We start from the raw sequence: 20,513 nt of genomic DNA, 5'->3' as shown, positions 1-20,513 counted from the left end.
GGGGGGGGGGGGAGAGGTCACCGTCCACAGCGATACACGGGGGGGGGGGGGGAGGTCACCGTCCACAGCGATACACGGGGGGGGGGGGGAGGTCACCGTCCACAGCGATACACGGGGGGAGGAGAGGTCACCGTCCACAGCGATACACGGGGGGGGGGGGAGGTCACCGTCCACAGCGATACACGGGGGGGGGGGGGGAGGTCACCGTCCACAGCGATACACGGGGGGAGGAGAGGTCACCGTCCACAGCGATACACGGGGGGGGAGGAGAGGTCACCGTCCACAGCGATACACGGGGGGAGGAGAGGTCACCGTCCACAGCGATACACGGGGGGGGAGGAGAGGTCACCGTCCACAGCGATACACGGGGGGGGGGGGGAGGTCACCGTCCACAGCGATACACGGGGGGAGGAGAGGTCACCGTCCACAGCGATACACGGGGGGGGGGGGAGGTCACCGTCCACAGCGATACACGGGGGGGGGGGGGGAGGTCACCGTCCACAGCGATACACGGGGGGAGGAGAGGTCACCGTCCACAGCGATACACGGGGGGGGAGGAGAGGTCACCGTCCACAGCGATACACGGGGGGAGGAGAGGTCACCGTCCACAGCGATACACGGGGGGGGAGGAGAGGTCACCGTCCACAGCGATACACGGGGGGGGGGGGAGGTCACCGTCCACAGCGATACACGGGGGGGGGGGGGAGGTCACCGTCCACAGCGATACACGGGGGGAGGAGAGGTCACCGTCCACAGCGATACACGGGGGGGGGGGTATGACAGTCTATCGCGATACACGGGGGTATGTTCCGCACCTCCCTCTCCCGCCGCTGGTTCAGGTGAGGCGCCTATTCACCACTTCCGGTCTCGTGACCGGATATGAGGTCCCCGGGCAGATTAGTCCCCGCCCTCTTCCTACAGCTGCAGTCATGGCGGCCGTCGCGGTGCGGTGTCTGGCGGCTGGTGGCAGCGGAGGACTCGTTCTCCTGTGTGGGCGGCGTGGGCTGTGTGGTGAGAGGAGGGGAGCGGAGGGCGGAAATGGCGGCAGGAGGACGGGCAGGTCACTGCCAGAGGTCACAGCCACCCCGAGGGCGGAACAGCCGGTGACCCCATGTGGCCCCGCCCCTGATCCGCCCGGCCCCGCCCCTGATCCGTCCGGCTCCGCCCTGTGGCGTGTCATTCTTGTCGGTGTAGGATAGGTTAGATGCTGTGTGCACTGAGCCTTGTAGAGCCGGTGCCGGGGTAACAGAGCAGAGCTCTCAGACCAGGGGAAATATAAGATTCTCCACACTGTCTCTAATAACAGAGTTTACTGTGAATGTACTGTACAGAATCTACAACTTGTGTGACCCTTGTACAACGTTCCGGCTCATTGCAGTATAAATAGTGATAGTAGGAGGGATTGTCCGCACCCTGCTGTCACCGGCGTATCTCACCGCTCAGCACATTGCGGATCCGGACCGTCCTCCTGTGGACATTTACACCCCACCACCACCACTAGCACAATCCCCTCCTACTATCACTATTTATACTGGAATGAGCCGGAACGTTGTACAAGGGTCACACAAGTTGTAGATTCTGCTCCGCTCCCACATTGTGTACAATACATTCACAGTAAACTCTGTTATTAGAGACAGTGCGGAGAATCTTACATTTCACCTGGTCTAGGGGCTGTGAGGTGATTGGCCGTCCCTAGTTGTGGGGGCTGTGAGGTGATTGGCCGTCCCTAGTTGTGGGGGCTGTGAGGTGATTGTCCGTCCCTAGTTGTGGGGGCTGTGAGGTGATTGTCCGTCCCTAGTTGCGGGGGTTGTGAGGTGATTGTCCGTCCCTAGTTGCGGGGGTTGTGAGGTGATTGTCCGTCCCTAGTTGCGGGGGCTGTGAGGTGATTGGCCGTCCCTAGTTGCGGGGGCTGTGCGGTGATTGTCCGTCCCTAGTTGGGGGGGCTGTGAGGTGATTGGCCGTCCCTAGTTGGGGGGGCTGTGCGGTGATTGTCCATCCCTAGTTGCGGGGGCTGTGAGGTGATTGTCCGTCCCTAGTTGGGGGGGCTGTGCGGTGATTGTCCGTCCCTAGTTGTGGGGGCTGTGAGGTGATTGGCCGTCCCTAGTTGTGGGGGCTGTGAGGTGATTGGCCGTCCCTAGTTGTGGGGGCTGTGAGGTGATTGTCCGTCCCTAGTTGTGGGGGCTGTGAGGTGATTGTCCGTCCCTAGTTGCGGGGGTTGTGAGGTGATTGTCCGTCCCTAGTTGCGGGGGTTGTGAGGTGATTGTCCGTCCCTAGTTGCGGGGGCTGTGAGGTGATTGGCCGTCCCTAGTTGCGGGGGCTGTGCGGTGATTGTCCGTCCCTAGTTGCGGGGGCTGTGAGGTGATTGGCCGTCCCTAGTTGGGGGGGCTGTGCGGTGATTGTCCGTCCCTAGTTGCGGGGGCTGTGAGGTGATTGTCCGTCCCTAGTTGGGGGGGCTGTGCGGTGATTGTCCGTCCCTAGTTGTGGGGGCTGTGAGGTGATTGGCCGTCCCTAGTTGCGGGGGCTGTGAGGTGATTGGCCGTCCCTAGTTGCGGGGGCTGTGAGGTGATTGTCCGTCCCTAGTTGGGGGGGCTGTGCGGTGATTGTCCGTCCCTAGTTGCGGGGGCTGTGAGGTGATTGGCCGTCCCTAGTTGCGGGGGCTGTGAGGTGATTGTCCGTCCCTAGTTGCGGGGCTGTGAGGTGATTGTCCGTCCCTAGTTGCGGGGGCTGTGAGGTGATTGTCCGTCCCTAGTTGCGGGGGTTGTGAGGTGATTGTCCGTCCCTAGTTGCGGGGGCTGTGAGGTGATTGGCCGTCCCTAGTTGCGGGGGCTGTGAGGTGATTGTCCGTCCCTAGTTGCGGGGGCTGTGAGGTGATTGTCCGTCCCTAGTTGCGGGGGCTGTGAGGTGATTGTCCGTCCCTAGTTGCGGGGGCTGTGAGGTGATTGTCCGTCCCTAGTTGCGGGGGCTGTGAGGTGATTGTCCGTCCCTAGTTGCGGGGGCTGTGAGGTGATTGTCCGTCCCTAGTTGCGGGGGCTGTGAGGTGATTGTCCGTCCCTAGTTGCGGGGGTTTGGGGTGATTGGCCGTCCCTAGTTGCGGGGGCTGTGAGGTGATTGTCCATCCCTAGTTGCGGGGGCTGTGAGGTGATTGTCCGTCCCTAGTTGCGGGGGCTGTGAGGTGATTGGCCGTCCCTAGTTGCGGGGGCTGTGAGGTGATTGTCCGTCCCTAGTTGCGGGGGCTGTGAGGTGATTGGCCGTCCCTAGTTGCGGGGGTTGTGAGGTGATTGGCCGTCCCTAGTTGCGGGGGCTGTGAGGTGATTGGCCGTCCCTAGTTGCGGGGGCTGTGAGGTGATTGGCCGTCCCTAGTTGGGGGGGCTGTGAGGTGATTGGCCGTCCCTAGTTGGGGGGGCTGTGAGGTGATTGGCCGTCCCTAGTTGTGGGGGCTGTGAGGTGATTGGCCGTCCCTAGTTGTGGGGGCTGTGAGGTGATTGTCCGTCCCTAGTTGCTGGGGCTGTGGGGTGATTGTCCGTCCCTAGTTGCTGGGGCTGTGAGGTGATTGGCCGTCCCTAGTTGCGGGGGCTGTGAGGTGATTGTCCGTCCCTAGTTGCGGGGGCTGTGAGGTGATTGGCCGTCCCTAGTTGCGGGGGCTGTGAGGTGATTGTCCTTCCCTAGTTGCGGGGGCTGTGAGGTGATTGGCCGTCCCTAGTTGCGGGGGCTGTGAGGTGATTGGCCGTCCCTAGTTGCGGGGGCTGTGAGGTGATTGTCCGTCCCTAGTTGCGGGGGCTGTGAGGTGATTGTCCGTCCCTAGTTGCGGGGGCTGTGAGGTGATTGTCCGTCCCTAGTTGCGGGGGTTGTGAGGTGATTGGCCGTCCCTAGTTGCGGGGGCTGTGAGGTGATTGTCCGTCCCTAGTTGCTGGGGTTGTGAGGTGATTGTCCGTCCCTAGTTGCGGGGGCTGTGGGGTGATTGGCCGTCCCTAGTTGCGGGGGTTGTGAGGTGATTGTCCGTCCCTAGTTGCGGGGGCTGTGAGGTGATTGTCCGTCCCTAGTTGCGGGGGCTGTGAGGTGATTGTCCGTCCCTAGTTGCGGGGGCTGTGAGGTGATTGTCCGTCCCTAGTTGCGGGGGTTTGGGGTGATTGGCCGTCCCTAGTTGCGGGGGCTGTGAGGTGATTGTCCGTCCCTAGTTGCGGGGGCTGTGAGGTGATTGTCCGTCCCTAGTTGCGGGGGCTGTGAGGTGATTGGCCGTCCCTAGTTGCGGGGGTTGTGAGGTGATTGGCCGTCCCTAGTTGCGGGGGCTGTGAGGTGATTGGCCGTCCCTAGTTGCGGGGGTTGTGAGGTGATTGTCCGTCCCTAGTTGCGGGGGCTGTGAGGTGATTGTCCGTCCCTAGTTGCGGGGGTTGTGAGGTGATTGGCCGTCCCTAGTTGCGGGGGTTGTGAGGTGATTGGCCGTCCCTAGTTGCGGGGGTTGTGAGGTGATTGGCCGTCCCTAGTTGCGGGGGTTGTGAGGTGATTGGCCGTCCCTAGTTGCGGGGGCTGTGAGGTGATTGGCCGTCCCTAGTTGCGGGGGCTGTGAGGTGATTGTCCGTCCCTAGTTGTGGGGGCTGTGAGGTGATTGGCCGTCCCTAGTTGCGGGGGCTGTGAGGTGATTGTCCTTCCCTAGTTGTGGGGGCTGTGAGGTGATTGGCCGTCCCTAGTTGCGGGGGTTGTGAGGTGATTGGCCGTCCCTAGTTGCGGGGGCTGTGAGGTGATTGTCCGTCCCTAGTTGTGGGGGCTGTGAGGTGATTGGCCGTCCCTAGTTGCGGGGGCTGTGAGGTGATTGTCCGTCCCTAGTTGTGGGGGCTGTGAGGTGATTGGCCGTCCCTAGTTGCGGGGGTTGTGAGGTGATTGGCCGTCCCTAGTTGCGGGGGCTGTGAGGTGATTGGCCGTCCCTAGTTGCGGGGGCTGTGAGGTGATTGTCCGTCCCTAGTTGTGGGGGCTGTGAGGTGATTGGCCGTCCCTAGTTGTGGGGGCTGTGAGGTGATTGTCCGTCCCTAGTTGCTGGGGCTGTGGGGTGATTGGCCGTCCCTAGTTGCGGGGGTTGTGAGGTGATTGGCCGTCCCTAGTTGCGGGGGCTGTGGGGTGATTGGCCGTCCCTAGTTGTGGGGGCTGTGAGGTGATTGTCCGTCCCTAGTTGCTGGGGCTGTGGGGTGATTGGCCGTCCCTAGTTGCGGGGGTTGTGAGGTGATTGGCCGTCCCTAGTTGCGGGGGCTGTGGGGTGATTGGCCGTCCCTAGTTGCGGGGGTTGTGAGGTGATTGGCCGTCCCTAGTTGTGGGGGCTGTGAGGTGATTGGCCGTCCCTAGTTGCGGGTGCTGTGGGGTGATTGGCCGTCCCTAGTTGTGGGGGCTGTGAGGTGATTGTCCGTCCCTAGTTGCTGGGGCTGTGAGGTGATTGGCCGTCCCTAGTTGCTGGGGCTGTGAGGTGATTGGCCGTCCCTAGTTGTGGGGGCTGTGAGGTGATTGGCCGTCCCTAGTTGCGGGGGTTGTGAGGTGATTGTCCGTCCCTAGTTGCTGGGGCTGTGAGGTGATTGGCCGTCCCTAGTTGCGGGGGTTGTGAGGTGATTGGCCGTCCCTAGTTGCGGGTGCTGTGGGGTGATTGGCCGTCCCTAGTTGTGGGGGCTGTGAGGTGATTGTCCGTCCCTAGTTGCTGGGGCTGTGAGGTGATTGGCCGTCCCTAGTTGCTGGGGCTGTGAGGTGATTGGCCGTCCCTAGTTGTGGGGGCTGTGAGGTGATTGGCCGTCCCTAGTTGCGGGGGTTGTGAGGTGATTGTCCGTCCCTAGTTGCTGGGGCTGTGAGGTGATTGGCCGTCCCTAGTTGCGGGGGTTGTGAGGTGATTGGCCGTCCCTAGTTGCGGGGGCTGTGAGGTGATTGTCCGTCCCTAGTTGCTGGGGCTGTGGGGTGATTGTCCGTCCCTAGTTGCTGGGGCTGTGAGGTGATTGGCCGTCCCTAGTTGCTGGGGCTGTGAGGTGATTGGCCGTCCCTAGTTGCGGGGGCTGTGAGGTGATTGGCCGTCCCTAGTTGCGGGTGCTGTGAGGTGATTGGCCGTCCCTAGTTGCTGGGGCTGTGAGGTGATTGGCCGTCCCTAGTTGCTGGGGCTGTGAGGTGATTGGCCGTCCCTAGTTGTGGGGGCTGTGAGGTGATTGGCCGTCCCTAGTTGCGGGGGTTGTGAGGTGATTGGCCGTCCCTAGTTGCGGGGGCTGTGAGGTGATTGTCCGTCCCTAGTTGCGGGGGCTGTGAGGTGATTGTCCGTCCCTAGTTGCGGGGGCTGTGAGGTGATTGGCCGTCCCTAGTTGCTGGGGCTGTGAGGTGATTGGCCGTCCCTAGTTGCGGGGGCTGTGAGGTGATTGGCCGTCCCTAGTTGCTGGGGTTGTGAGGTGATTGTCCGTCCCTACTTGTGGGGGCTGTGAGGTGATTGTCCGTCCCTAGTTGCTGGGGTTGTGAGGTGATTGTCCGTCCCTAGTTGCGGGGGCTGTGAGGTGATTGTCCGTCCCTAGTTGCGGGGGCTGTGAGGTGATTGTCCGTCCCTAGTTGCGGGGGCTGTGAGGTGATTGTCCGTCCCTAGTTGCGGGGGCTGTGAGGTGATTGGCCGTCCCTAGTTGCGGGGGTTGTGAGGTGATTGGCCGTCCCTAGTTGCTGGGGCTGTGAGGTGATTGGCCGTCCCTAGTTGCGGGGGTTGTGACGTGATTGGCCGTCCCTAGTTGCGGGGGCTGTGGGGTGATTGGCCGTCCCTAGTTGCGGGGGCTGTGAGGTGATTGTCCGTCCCTAGTTGCGGGGGTTGTGAGGTGATTGGCCGTCCCTAGTTGCGGGGGTTGTGAGGTGATTGGCCGTCCCTAGTTGCGGGGGTTGTGAGGTGAGTGGCCGCTCCTAGTTGCGGCCTGATTGGCTGTCCCCAGTTTCGGGGGCTGTGGAGTTATTATTCATCCCTTGCCCCTGTCATCGGCTGGGAGATGTGACCCCTGGAGGTGATGGCTGCCCTTGTCCTGACCCTTCTCCCACTGTGGGCTCTTTCTATCTTCCAGGCCTGACTCGCCCGGTGGGGCGCTGTGCCCGGGCCCTGTGGGCGACTTCGGCCCTGAGGTCCAGAGAAGAGAAATCCTCTCCACCATTTTCTTTCCCATCAGAGGTGGCCGGGGAACCAAACACTACACCGCCCAGGTATGATGGGGCCCCTCACGGTGCCTGTGGTCCTGAGGGCCCACTCTGATCACAGCTGTGGCTGCAGGTTTACTGACCAGGGAGGAGAAGAGTCAGAGGACTACGAGAGTGAGGAGCAGCTGCAGCAGCGCATCCTCTCCGCCGCTCTCACCTTTGTACCCGAGTACGGCTGGAGCGCGGAGGCCATCGCTGAGGGGGCAAAGGTAAGCAGTGCGGTCAGTCCTAGGGCCCACAGGGCCAGCGACATGTCACCTCTCCCCTTTCTCCACAGTCCCTGGATCTGTCTGCTGCTGCAGCAGGAATCTTCCCCAATGGCGGCGGCGCCGAGCTCGTCTTGCACTTCATATCTGTGTGTAATAAGAACCTGACTGAGCTGCTGGAGCAGGAGCACAAACTGGTCCAACTGGGCAGCACGGAGTGAGTATGGGGCACGAGGAGTGAGGGGAGAAACTCAGCACATGGTTCACATTGTATGGTGTTACCGCCTGTGTTTCAGGAAGAAGCCAACAGAGCAGTTCCTGAGAGACGCAGTGGAGACTCGGCTGAGGATGGTCATCCCCTACATCGAGCGCTGGCCACAGGTAACAGCAACATCACAACCCCTGTACAGTGCGGAGCGCGGCATTACAACCCCTGTACAGTGCGAAGCGGTGGCATCACAACCCCTGTACAGCGTGGAGCGGCATTGGCATCACAACCCCTGTACAGTGCGGAGCGCGGAATCACAACCCCTGTACAGTGCGGAGCGCGGCATCACAACCCCTGTACAGTGCGGAGCGCGGAATCACAACCCCTGTACAGTGCGGAGCGCGGAATCACAACCCCTGTACAGTGCGGAGCGCGGCATCACATCCCCATTACAGTGCAGAGCAGCGTTGGCATCACAACCCCTGTACAGCGTGGAGCGCGGCATCACATCCCCATTACAGTGCAGAGTCGGCATCACAACCCCTGTACAGCGTGGAGCGCGGCATCACATCCCCATTACAGTGCAGAGCAGCGTCGGCATCACAACCCCTGTACAGTGCGGAGCGCGGAATCACAACCCCTGTACAGTGCGGAGCGCGGCATTACAACCCCTGTACAGTGCGAAGCGGCAGCATCACAACCCCTGTACAGCGTGGAGCGGCAGCATCACAACCCCTGTACAGCATGGAGCGGCATTGGCATCACAACCCCTGTACAGTGCGGAGCGCGGAATCACAACCCCTGTACAGTGCGGAGCGTCGGCATCACATCCCCGGTACAATGCGGAGCAGCGTCGGCATCACATCCCCGGTACAGTGCGGAGCGCGGCATCACATCCCCGGTACAGTGCGGAGCAGCGTCGGCATCACATCCCCCACAGTGCGGAGCGCGGCATCACATCCCCGGTACAGTGCGGAGCAGCATCGGCATCACAACCCCTGTACAGTGCGGAGCGCGGAATCACAACCCCTGTACAGTGCGGAGCGTCGGCATCACAACCCCTGTACAGTGCGGAGCGCGGCATCACATCCCCGGTACAGTGCGGAGCAGCGTCGGCATCACATCCCCGGTACAGTGCGGAGTGCGGCATCACATCCCCGGTACAGTGCGGAGCAGCATCGGCATCACAACCCCTGTACAGTGCGGAGCGCGGAATCACAACCCCTGTACAGTGCGGAGCGTCGGCATCACAACCCCTGTACAGTGCGGAGCGCGGCATCACATCCCCGGTACAGTGCGGAGCGCGGCATCACATCCCCGGTACAGTGCGGAGCAGTGTCGGCATGACAACCCCTGTACAGTGCAGAGCGGCGGCATCACAACCCCTGTACAGCGCGGAGCGGCATCGGCATCACAACCCCTGTACAGCGCAGAGCGGCAGCATCACAACCCCTGTACAGTGCAGAACGGCGGCATCACAACCCATGTACAGTGCGGAGCAGTGTCGGCATCACAACCCCTGTACAGTGCGGAGCGCGGCATCACAACCCCTGTACAGTGCGGAGCGCGACATCACATCCCCGGTACAGTGCGGAGCGCGGCATCACATCCCCGGTACAGTGCGGAGCAGTGTCGGCATGACAACCCCTGTACAGTGCAGAGTGGCGGCATCACAACCCCTGTACAGCGCAGAGCGGCGGCATCACAACCCCTGTACAGCGCGGAGCGGCATCAGCATTACAACCCCTGTACAGCGCAGAGCGGCAGCATCACAACCCCTGTACAGCGCAGAGCGTCGGCATCACAACCCCTGTACAGTGCAGAGCTGCGGCATCACAACCCCTGTACAGCACAGAGCGGTGGCATAACAACCCCTGTACAGTGCAGAGCGACGGCATAACAACCCCTGTACAGTGCAGAGCGACGGCATAACAACCCCTGTACAGTGCAGAGCGGCATTGTAGTGAAATATGTATAAAAATGTGTGCAGTGAACCATGTATAGGTTTATTGTGTGACTAGTAATAATTGAACATCTGTCCTGAAAGCTGCAGGTCTCACCCAGGTGTTAATATATTTTCCTGAGACAGCAGACTTCTGTCTCCAATCTCACCAGGGGGGTTGTGCTGGGAACCAAGAAAAAAGGGAACATTTGACACCTCCTAGCTCTTTGAAGAGAGATGTCAATTACAGCCTGACACTATCTGTGGGAAGCTTTACACAAAGAATCTCAGAGAAAAAAATTATATATTCATAGGGGGCGCGGCCGTGGTCTAATCAATAACAAGCAATTAGAATATCAACTTGATGGGCTGGTCTAGAAATCTGACCTCCAGGGTGACTATAAATTTGGCTTGTATACATTCAAAATTGTTCACATGCGGGGGCAGCCTGGGAAGCTGATGTGATCCAGTCTATATTCATCCTACCCTCAGGGACCAGAAGCAGACTACAAGTAAGGCAGTGCGTCGTTTTGGAGAAAAAACGCATCCTGCAAAATTGCTTGCAGGATGTGTTTTTTCCCCATAGACTAACATTGGCGACGCTTTGCCACACGTCGCAACCGTCGTGTTGTGGCCGACCGTCGACACCAAAAAACGTTGCATGTAATGTTTTTTGGTGTGTTGTGTCTGCCATTTCCGACTGCGCATGCGCTGCCGGAACTCCGCCCCCTCCTCCCCACAGCTCAGAATGGGGCAGCGGATGCGTTGGAAAAATGCATCCGCTGCCCCGTTGTGCGGCACTTCCACAGTATGCGTCGGTACGTCGGCCCAACGCACTGCGACGGGCTGAGTACGACGCTAGTGTAAAAGTAGCCTTAGCTATTTGTGTAAGTTTTCTCCTGTTTATTTTATAGTGTTTTGCATAAATTGTATGTCTTTATTACCATATTTTTATACCTTTTTCTTTACTGTAAGCACTAAACCTTTTTGTATTAAAGCATAAGGCTGCCGTCACACGATCAGTATTTGGTCAGTATTTTACATCAGTATTTGTAGCCAAAAAAAGGAGTGGAACAAATAGAGGAAAAGTATAATAGAAACATATGCACCACTGCTGCATTTATCACCCACTCCTGGTTTTGGCTGAGAAATACTGATGTAAAATACTGACCAAATACTGATAGTGTGACGGCAGCCTAAAACTTTAACAGTTGAACCTCATATGTTTTAAATAATCCATATCCTAAAGTGTGTGAGCCTTATGATTGGCAGACAGTAGTAGTAATATTTCCGGGACTCATCGCCCGTGTATTCGGTGAGTGGTGGCAGCGTGTATGAGCGGGTGTGTGGCCTGGGTCAGTGTGTGATTTATGCTCCCATTACAGCATATGACAGAGGTTGAATGCTGGACTCTGAGTGGGGAGATTAACCCTTGCAGGCACAACCCCAAGTCACGTGTGAGAGCGGGCACGTGACGAATTAGTGACACCACGGAGAAGGGATCCATGACAGGCATCACAACCACTGTACAGTGCAGGGAATGGAGAAGGTGCGCACTCAGCAGGGTGGGTTGGGGCATGCTGAACAGGACTTGGTCCAAAGTAACAATAGGAAGAACAGCCGCACCCATGGGTGAATGCAAAAAGTGAAAAGTTTTAGGCTGGGAGATAAGTGAGACAGCAGTCTTGAGTGTCTTTGTCGAGGGTCTAGCTGCGAGACAGGGGTGTAATGCATCTTTGTGTGTCCCCTGAGCACATGGACAGCCATGAGATGAAATGATCTGAATGCTATGCAAGTGTTTTACAACTTTAATCCCATTTTATTTGTAATTGTACTGTACATACGATACTTTTTTTATAATATCTTTTCATACTTCTGTAAACACTGCCTACCGTTTTGGAGTAAAATATATAAAATTACTAACTTGTCTCTCCTTGCTCTATAACGAACTGTCATGTTCTCTGAAGTGAATTACGCTACTAATCTGGGTTGGCTCCGGACCTATTTATAATTAAGAAATCGGAGCTGGTGGCAGCAGATTTGTTGTGTGCGTGCATTTGGGAGGTTTTCGTAGCGACCGGCGGCGTTGATAATTATTGTTCCCGCCTGAGTGGGAGTACTTATATCGCCCTAGCTGCAGTGTGCCCATTAGCCAGTACATAGTAAGGCAGCCTTTCTGGCAACTAGTTACCCTTGGTGCAGTACCTAGTCTGACCTGAGGGTAAGGGGGGCGCCAGAGAGCTACAAGTTTCAAACCAGAAATGCGGTATAGATAAATCCCCCTTCAGAAAGAACCAGGGGCAACCAAACAACCCCAGTTCATGACAAATTGGAGTGAGTGGTGGGGATGATAAAGGTATCCTCCTTGTGAACAGTGATATCACTGCTGTATAATATAACTGGTATCTGGAGAGTGGTCATATCACTGCTGTGTATGAATACCTAGCAGCAAGTGTAGCGCCCCCTACTGATGAGTGTCTCTTTTTTAGGCGATGGGGATTCTCCTTTTACCGCACAATCTTCCCTCTGGTCTGACACTCCTGACGACGATGGTAGACGACATTTGGCACTATGCTAGTGACCAGTCTACAGACGTGAGTGCCCTTTGCTATGTGCGTGGTCTTGTTAGTATGGGGATGGAGGTGAGAGCTGTATCTGGGTGGTCCTGTAAGGGGGTGGGGGCTGCCTCTCAGTCCTGCGAGTATAGGGATTGGGGTGATGGCTGTGTCTGGGTGGTCATATATGTGGGTGGGGCGAGGGCTGAATCTAGTTGGTCTCATGTTGGGGATGAGGCGTTTTGAGTGGTCCTGCGAGTACAGTGATGACCATGGCTGCCGCTGAGTGGTCCTGTATGGGGGTGGGGATGAGGCATTAGGGTGTTCACAGGAATGGGGCGAGGGCTTTGTCTCGGTGGTCCTGTTTGGATATGGGGTTGAGGGCTGCCTCTGGTTGGTCCTTCTCCCACGTCATGCTCATTGTTCCCACAGGTGAGCTGGTACACGCGGCGGGCGGTTCTGGCCGGGATTTATAACACCACGGAGCTGGTCATGATGCAGGACAAGTCGCTGGACTATGAGGACACCTGGAACTTTCTGCAAAACCGGATCTCTGAGGCCATGACCATGGCAGATTCGGTCACCCAGGTACTGACCCGACCACTGCGGCTGCTGAGCCTGTGGTGAACTCCAACACTCTCATGTTCCCCTGAGCCTTTGGCAATTTCCGGCTTGCACATCATCCTCTGCTGTGTCCCCCAAATTGTAGGCAAGCTCTCACATCATCCTGTGCTGTGTCCCCTGAGCAAGCAGTGCGCTCACACCGTCCTCTGCTGCAACCGCTGAGCCAGTGCTGCACTCCCGCTCTCACATCTTTCTCTGTTGCATCCTGAGCCAGGGCAGAACTCCTGCCTTCTCATCTTCCTCTGCTGTGTCCATTGACCCAACGGCGCGCATCGTCCTCTGCTGCTTCCCGAGTCGGTGCCATGCTGTAACATTGTCCTCTGCTGCAGTGAACTTCAGCTCTCACATCATTTTCTGCTGTGCCTCCTGAGCCAGAGGCGCGCTTTCACATCGTCCTCTGCTGCGTCCTCTGCCGGGATTAGCTCTCGCTCTCACTTTGTCCTCTGCCGGGATTAGCTCTCGCTCTCACTTTGTCCTCTGCCGGGATTAGCTCTCGCTCTCGCTTTGTCCTCTGCCGGGATTAGCTCTCGCTCTCGCTTTGTCCTCTGCCGGGATTAGCTCTCGCTCTCGCTTTGTCCTCTGCCGGGATTAGCTCTCGCTCTCGCTTTGTCCTCTGCCGGGATTAGCTCTCGCTCTCGCTTTGTCCTCTGCCGGGATTAGCTCTCGCTCTCGCTTTGTCCTCTGCCGGGATTAGCTCTCGCTCTCACTTTGTCCTCTGCCGGGATTAGCTCTCGCTCTCACTTTGTCCTCTGCCGGGATTAGCTCTCGCTCTCACTTTGTCCTCTGCCGGGATTAGCTCTCGCTCTCACTTTGTCCTCTGCCGGGATTAGCTCTCGCTCTCACTTTGTCCTCTGCCGGGATTAGCTCTCGCTCTCACTTTGTCCTCTGCCGGGATTAGCTCTCGCTCTCACTTTGTCCTCTGCCGGGATTAGCTCTCGCTCTCACTTTGTCCTCTGCCGGGATTAGCTCTCGCTCTCACTTTGTCCTCTGCCGGGATTAGCTCTCGCTCTCACTTTGTCCTCTGCCGGGATTAGCTCTCGCTCTCACTTTGTCCTCTGCCGGGATTAGCTCTCGCTCTCACTTTGTCCTCTGCCGGGATTAGCTCTCGCTCTCACTTTGTCCTCTGCCGGGATTAGCTCTCGCTCTCACTTTGTCCTCTGCCGGGATTAGCTCTCGCTCTCACTTTGTCCTCTGCCGGGATTAGCTCTCGCTCTCACTTTGTCCTCTGCCGGGATTAGCTCTCGCTCTCACTTTGTCCTCTGCCGGGATTAGCTCTCGCTCTCACTTTGTCCTCTGCCGGGATTAGCTCTCGCTCTCGCTTTGTCCTCTGCCGGGATTAGCTCTCGCTCTCGCTTTGTCCTCTGCCGGGATTAGCTCTCGCTCTCGCTTTGTCCTCTGCCGGGATTAGCTCTCGCTCTCGCTTTGTCCTCTGCCGGGATTAGCTCTCGCTCTCGCTTTGTCCTCTGCCGGGATTAGCTCTCGCTCTCGCTTTGTCCTCTGCCGGGATTAGCTCTCGCTCTCGCTTTGTCCTCTGCCGGGATTAGCTCTCGCTCTCGCTTTGTCCTCTGCCGGGATTAGCTCTCGCTCTCACTTTGTCCTCTGCCGGGATTAGCTCTCGCTCTCACTTTGTCCTCTGCCGGGATTAGCTCTCGCTCTCACTTTGTCCTCTGCCGGGATTAGCTCTCGCTCTCACTTTGTCCTCTGCCGGGATTAGCTCTCGCTCTCACTTTGTCCTCTGCCGGGATTAGCTCTCGCTCTCACTTTGTCCTCTGCCGGGATTAGCTCTCGCTCTCACTTTGTCCTCTGCCGGGATTAGCTCTCGCTCTCACTTTGTCCTCTGCCGGGATTAGCTCTCGCTCTCACTTTGTCCTCTGCCGGGATTAGCTCTCGCTCTCACTTTGTCCTCTGCCGGGATTAGCTCTCGCTCTCACTTTGTCCTCTGCCGGGATTAGCTCTCGCTCTCACTTTGTCCTCTGCCGGGATTAGCTCTCGCTCTCACTTTGTCCTCTGCCGGGATTAGCTCTCGCTCTCACTTTGTCCTCTGCCGGGATTAGCTCTCGCTCTCACTTTGTCCTCTGCCGGGATTAGCTCTCGCTCGCCCATCGTCTTCTGCTGCGCCAAGCTCACACATGTTATTTTCTGTTGTAGGTGACCAGCACTGGAGAGGCTGTGATACAGGGGCTGATGGGCGCCGCAGTCACTGTGAGTATCCAGAACCAGGTCCACTCAGAAGCCATGGTTGTGGCTACGTTTTACTGGTCAGAAGAGGAGGATGATGGATTTGGGGGTGGGGAGGGCGGTGCTCTAGAGAGAGGTGATAAGTATTTTTTGCTTCCATCCTATAACAGGCAGATCACTGAATATTTTTTTCTCTTTTTCCAGTTAAAAAACCTGACGAGACCGAACCAGCGCCGGTGAACATCATGCATATCCATCTATTAAACGTTTGTGTAGCACAGCTGTGTCCGGTGACTGTGTGAGGGGGTCTAACTCCATATATACAGAGGATAAGCTCCCCAATATTTGAAAAACGGTCACCTGTACTGATCATGTAATGTTTAATATCAGCATATAGGTGCACATGTGTATACGCCATGTGTGGTATTGGATGCCCCTGGCTTATACAGTTAGGCCCAGAAATCTGTGGACGGTGACATATTCCAGATCCAGTACTGTGAGCAGCTTTAGGCCACACTATCAGTTTTTGCAGCCAAAACCAGAAATGTTGACGTGTTTCTATTCTACTTTTTCGCTGATTGTTCCATTCCTGGTTGTGGCTGCAAATACTGACATTGTGACCATGGACTTAATCTGAGGGGTTTCACATCCTGACTGGAGAATGGGTTTAGAAATTATAGCTCTGTAATATGGAGCTGTCACTTTTGCAAGGGACCAAAAGTAATTGCACAATTCTCAGAAGCTCATTATTCCATCATCAATTAAGCAGGCATCTACACTGCAGCAGATTCCAGAGCGGCATTTGGAAGCTGTTGCTGTGAACCTACAACATGCGGACAAAGGAGCTCTCAATGGTGGAGAAACAAAACATCATTAGGCTGAAGAAATCCATTATAGAGCAAAAATATTAAGAGCAACCAATGCAACAGTTTGTACATTTTGCAAAAAAATAAAAAAAAGCTCCCTAGTGAGCTTTGGTACTTAGAATCAAGATAAGTGAAAGCAGTCAGAGGGGAGCGCAGAGGAATTGACCCAGGGAAGGGGAGATGAAAGGGAGTTGTCGAGCACCACCGCAGCTCCAGCTGAATACCTCCAAAGGAGGATAAGAATGTGTGTCAAACAGAAATCAGTCCCAGGAGCGCTGAAGGAAACTCAGACAACATATGTCGTTTGCCACAACGCGTTTCAACGGTAAACACAGTCTTCTTCAGGTGGGAGTTTCTCCTGAAGAAGACGGTGTTTACCGTTGAAACGCGTTGTGGCAAACGACATATGTTGTCTGAGTTTCCTTCAGCGCTCCTGGGACTGATTTCTGTTTGACACACATTGGTGCTTAGAATGGCCTAGAAGACATCAATGGTGAATAAATTCAGAATCCCTCCCCCCCCCCAAGTAAAGACCACTCTCCAGAAAACCCGGATCTCAGTATCCAAGCCCATAGGCTCCCGATCACGAATAATAGCATTCTGGATGCAGTGTATTTTTGCTGCACTTGTTTAGGTACAGTCACCGCATTTAATGACTTCCTGCCCAGCATAGACTAGCGTCATCACTACAGAAATTGAGGTACCGCAGCTCATAATTCCACACTGTGGGAAAGAGAAGCTCGTGGGCGCAGGATTTCTACAAATCCATCCACTGTTTGTAATGTAGAATGCAGTGAAAATACACTGTGTCCAAAATGTTGCGTGGGCACATTCCCGAAGTCTACAAGAAAGCAAAGACTTCATGAGAGCAGATACAGAGGGGTCACCACAAGGTGCAAACATTAATCAGCCAGAAAACTGGCCAGATTAGACTTTGCCAAAAAAACATCTAAAGAAGCCACCCGGATCTGGAAAAGCAAAACTAAGATCAACCCATACCAGAATGATGGGAAGAAGACCGTCTGCAGAAGGCTCGGAGCAGCACTGAATCCGCGTCACATCCTGCATAACACATGGTGGAGGCGATGGGATGGTGTGAGCATGCATGGTGGCCAATGGCAATGGGTCACTACTACTAGTGGTTATTGCTGATGTGACTGAACAGAAGCGGACGGATTAATCCTGGTACAGGGCGAGACTTTCTGCTCAGATCCACCAAATGCAGCAAAGATGATTGGATGACGCTTCACAGGACAGAGACATTGACCCAAAACATCCTGCGAAAGCAAAGAAGTGGAATATTCTGCAGTGGCCGAGTCATCACCAGATCTTATCGAGCCCCATTTCACCGGCTGAAGGCAGAAAGAGCCGCAAACAAGATGGAACTGAAGTAACTGCAGGAAAGGCAGCAAAACCGCACACCGGAGATCAGCGATTGTGCCATCCATGGCCTCCAGACATCAGGCTGTCATTATACAAAGCCTCACACCGGAGGAGACCAGCGATGGTGACGTCCACGGCCTCCAGACATCAGGCTGTCATTGCTGCAAAGCCTCACACCGGACCCCAGCGATGGTGCCATCCACTGCCTCAAGACTTCAGGCCATCATTGCTGCAAAGCCTCACACCGGAGGAGACCAGCGATGGTGCCATCCATGGCCTCCAGCCATCATTGCTGCAAAGCCTCACACCGGACCCCAGCGATGGTGCCATCCATGGCCTGCAGACATCAGGCCATCATTGCTGCAAAGCCTCACACCGGAGGAGACCAGCGATGGTGCCATCCATGGCCTCCAGCCATCATTGCTGCAAAGCCTTACACCGGACCCCAGCGATGGTGCCATCCATGGCCTGCAGACATCAGGCCATTATTGCTGCAAAGCCTTACACCGGAGACCAGCGATGGTGCCGTCCATGGCCTCCAGACATCAGGCCATCATTGCTGCAAAGCCTCACACTGGAGACCAGCGATGGTGACGTCCATGGCCTCCAGACATCAGGCTGTCATTATACAAAGCCTAACACCGGAGGAGACCAGCGATGATGACGTCCATGGTCTCCAGACTTCAGCTATCATTGCTGCAAAGCCTCACAACGGAGGAGACCAGCGATGGTGACGGCCATGGCCTCCAGACATCAGGCTGTCATTATACAAAGCCTCACACCGGAGGAGACCAGCGATGGTAACATAGTAACATAGTTAGTAAGGCCGAAAAAAGACATTTGTCCATCCAGTTCAGCCTATATTCCATCATAATAAATCCCCAGATCTACGTCCTTCTACAGAACCTAATAATTGTATGATACAATATTGTTCTGCTCCAGGAAGACATCCAGGCCTCTCTTGAGCCCCTCGACTGAGTTCGCCATCACCACCTCCTCAGGCAAGCAATTCCAGATTCTCACTGGTGGATGGTGACGTCCATGGTCTCCAGACTTCAGCTATCATTGCTGCAAAGCCTCACACCGGAGGAGACCAGTGATGGTGACGTCCATGGCCTCCAGACATCAGGCCGTCATTATACAAAGCCTCACACCGGAGGAGACCAGCGATGGTGACGTCCACGGCCTCCAGACATCAGGTCGTCATTATACAAAGCCTCACACCGGAGGAGACCAGTGATGGTGACGTCCACGGCCTCCAGACATCAGGTCGTCATTATACAAAGCCTCACACCGGAGGAGACCAGCGATGGTGACGTCCACGGCCTCCAGACATCAGGTCGTCATTATACAAAGCCTCACACCGGAGGAGACCAGTGATGGTGACGTCCACGGCCTCCAGACATCAGGTCGTCATTATACAAAGCCTCACACCGGAGGAGACCAGCGATGGTGACGTCCACGGCCTCCAGACATCAGGCTGTCATTATACAAAGCATCACACCGGAGGAGACCAGTGATGGTGACGTCCATGGCCTCCAGACATCAGGCCGTCATTATACAAAGCCTCACACCGGAGGAGACCAGCGATGGTGACGTCCACGGCCTCCAGACATCAGGTCGTCATTATACAAAGCCTCACACCGGAGGAGACCAGCGATGGTGACGTCCATGGCCTCCAAACATCAGGTCGTCATTATACAAAGCCTCACACCGGAGGAGACCAGCGATGGTGACGTCCACGGCCTCCAGACATCAGGTCGTCATTATACAAAGCATCACACCGGAGGAGACCAGCGATGGCGACATCCATGGCCTCCAGACATCAGGTCGTCATTATACAAAGCCTCACACCGGAGGAGACCAGTGATGGTGACGTCCATAGCCTCCAGACATCAGGTCGTCATTATAGAAAGCCTCACACCGGAGGAGACCAGTGATGGTGACGTCCATAGCCTCCAGACATCAGGTCGTCATTATAGAAAGCCTCACAACGGAGGAGACCAGCGATGGCGACATCCACGGCCTCCAGACATCAGGTCGTCATTATACAAAGCATCACACCGGAGGAGACCAGTGATGGTGACGTCCATGGCCTCCAGACATCAGGCCGTCATTATACAAAGCCTCACACCGGAGGAGACCAGCGATGGTGACGTCCACGGCCTCCAGACATCAGGCCGTCATTATACAAAGCCTCACACCGGAGGAGACCAGCGATGGTGACGTCCACGGCCTCCAGACATCAGGTCGTCATTATACAAAGCCTCACACCGGAGGAGACCAGCGATGGTGACGTCCATGGCCTCCAGACATCAGGCCGTCATTATACAAAGCCTCACACCGGAGGAGACCAGTGATGGTGACGTCCATGGCCTCCAGACATCAGGCCGTCATTATACAAAGCCTCACACCGGAGGAGACCAGCGATGGTGACGTCCACGGCCTCCAGACATCAGGTCGTCATTATACAAAGCCTCACACCGGAGGAGACCAGTGATGGTGACGTCCATGGCCTCCAAACATCAGGTCGTCATTATACAAAGCCTCACAACGGAGGAGACCAGCGATGGCGACATCCATGGCCTCCAGACATCAGGCCGTCATTGCTGCAAAGCCTCACACCGGAGACCAGCGATGGTGACGTCCATGGCCTCCAGACATCAGGCCATCATTGCTGTAAAGCCTCACACCGGAGGAGACCAGTGATGGTGACATACATGGCCTCCAGACATCAGGTCGTCATTAATGAAAAGGATTCTCTAGAAAGGATTATCAAACAGACATTTTATTTGAGAAAGTGAATTTGTCTAGTTCACTCCAAGCCCCTGAAATGAGGATTTGTACAAAAATGTCTGTAATTCCTAAACGTTTCACAGATTTCTGTTCAACCCTGAACGTCTCCACTTCAAACGCAAATTAGTGGCCTGCAGAGCTGAAATCACAACGATTCATCACTGAACAAAGATTTCTGGACCTGACTGTATATACCGCCATTCTGGGTATCGGCACGCCCTGCCACATATGCACAGCCAAGATACCGGTATATTGTGTGGACCGTGGCGGAGCAGCCTCCTCCTGACACTCAGATTGTCAAGTGTCCATGAGGTTTCTTCACATGGTGGTCCGGCCGCCATCCTCACTAACCCCCCACACACACATTGGAGGGGTTTCTACGTGTCCAGGAATGTATGTGATTCCACGGATCCTCACTGATCTGATCCCACCGCCCAACCTCACACCTCTGGACACACTTGGTTAGCAATGGATTTTTGAGTGATCCACCGATACTTCTAATCACTGTATGGACACACTGAGGATCAGGCTTGTGGGGGGCGCGGGGGCCAACATTTTCTACAGTTACTGCAATACTAT

At 56.0% G+C, this 20,513-nt stretch overlaps 2 protein-coding genes across 3 annotated transcripts in view; one reads left to right on the top strand and one right to left on the bottom strand.

Annotated features, from left to right (window-relative positions):
- CIAPIN1 (cytokine induced apoptosis inhibitor 1) overlaps nucleotides 1–994 on the bottom strand; it is a 28,244-nt gene extending 27,250 nt beyond the window's left edge. Inside the window, exon 1 of one of the 2 annotated variants that reach the window (XM_069739627.1) lies at nucleotides 857–994. The gene's annotated coding sequence lies outside the window, so the exon portion shown is untranslated. Of the gene's footprint in view, nucleotides 1–815 lie in introns of both variants that reach the window. The other variant, XM_069739626.1, reaches the window with a different exon arrangement.
- On the top strand, nucleotides 906–15,167 carry COQ9 (coenzyme Q9). Its single transcript, XM_069739628.1, has 9 exons — nucleotides 906–1,011; nucleotides 7,047–7,182; nucleotides 7,250–7,385; nucleotides 7,454–7,599; nucleotides 7,679–7,763; nucleotides 12,022–12,126; nucleotides 12,520–12,675; nucleotides 14,860–14,913; nucleotides 15,094–15,167. The coding sequence occupies exons 1-9, from the start codon at nucleotides 930–932 to the stop codon at nucleotides 15,127–15,129; spliced, it is 936 nt and encodes a 311-aa protein (XP_069595729.1). The 5' UTR covers nucleotides 906–929; the 3' UTR covers nucleotides 15,130–15,167.
- Nucleotides 15,168–20,513: the final 5,346 nt, after the last annotated feature.

Source organism: Ranitomeya imitator, chromosome 9 (genome assembly GCF_032444005.1).
Source record: "Ranitomeya imitator isolate aRanImi1 chromosome 9, aRanImi1.pri, whole genome shotgun sequence".
In the NCBI taxonomy this organism is placed as follows: domain Eukaryota; kingdom Metazoa; phylum Chordata; class Amphibia; order Anura; family Dendrobatidae; genus Ranitomeya; species Ranitomeya imitator.
The sequence above is the reverse complement of the archived record's forward strand: the minus strand, read 5'-3'. Positions and strand labels throughout refer to the sequence as shown.

Coding starts and splice junctions, on each gene's coding strand:
- COQ9 (XM_069739628.1), top strand. CDS start 930: ATGGCGGCCGTCGCGGTGCGGTGTCTGGCGGCTGGTGGCAGCGGAGGA. Junction 12,127..12,519: donor CTAGTGACCAGTCTACAGAC/GTGAGTGCCCTT, acceptor TTGTTCCCACAG/GTGAGCTGGTACACGCGGCG. Junction 12,676..14,859: donor TGGCAGATTCGGTCACCCAG/GTACTGACCCGA, acceptor TTTCTGTTGTAG/GTGACCAGCACTGGAGAGGC.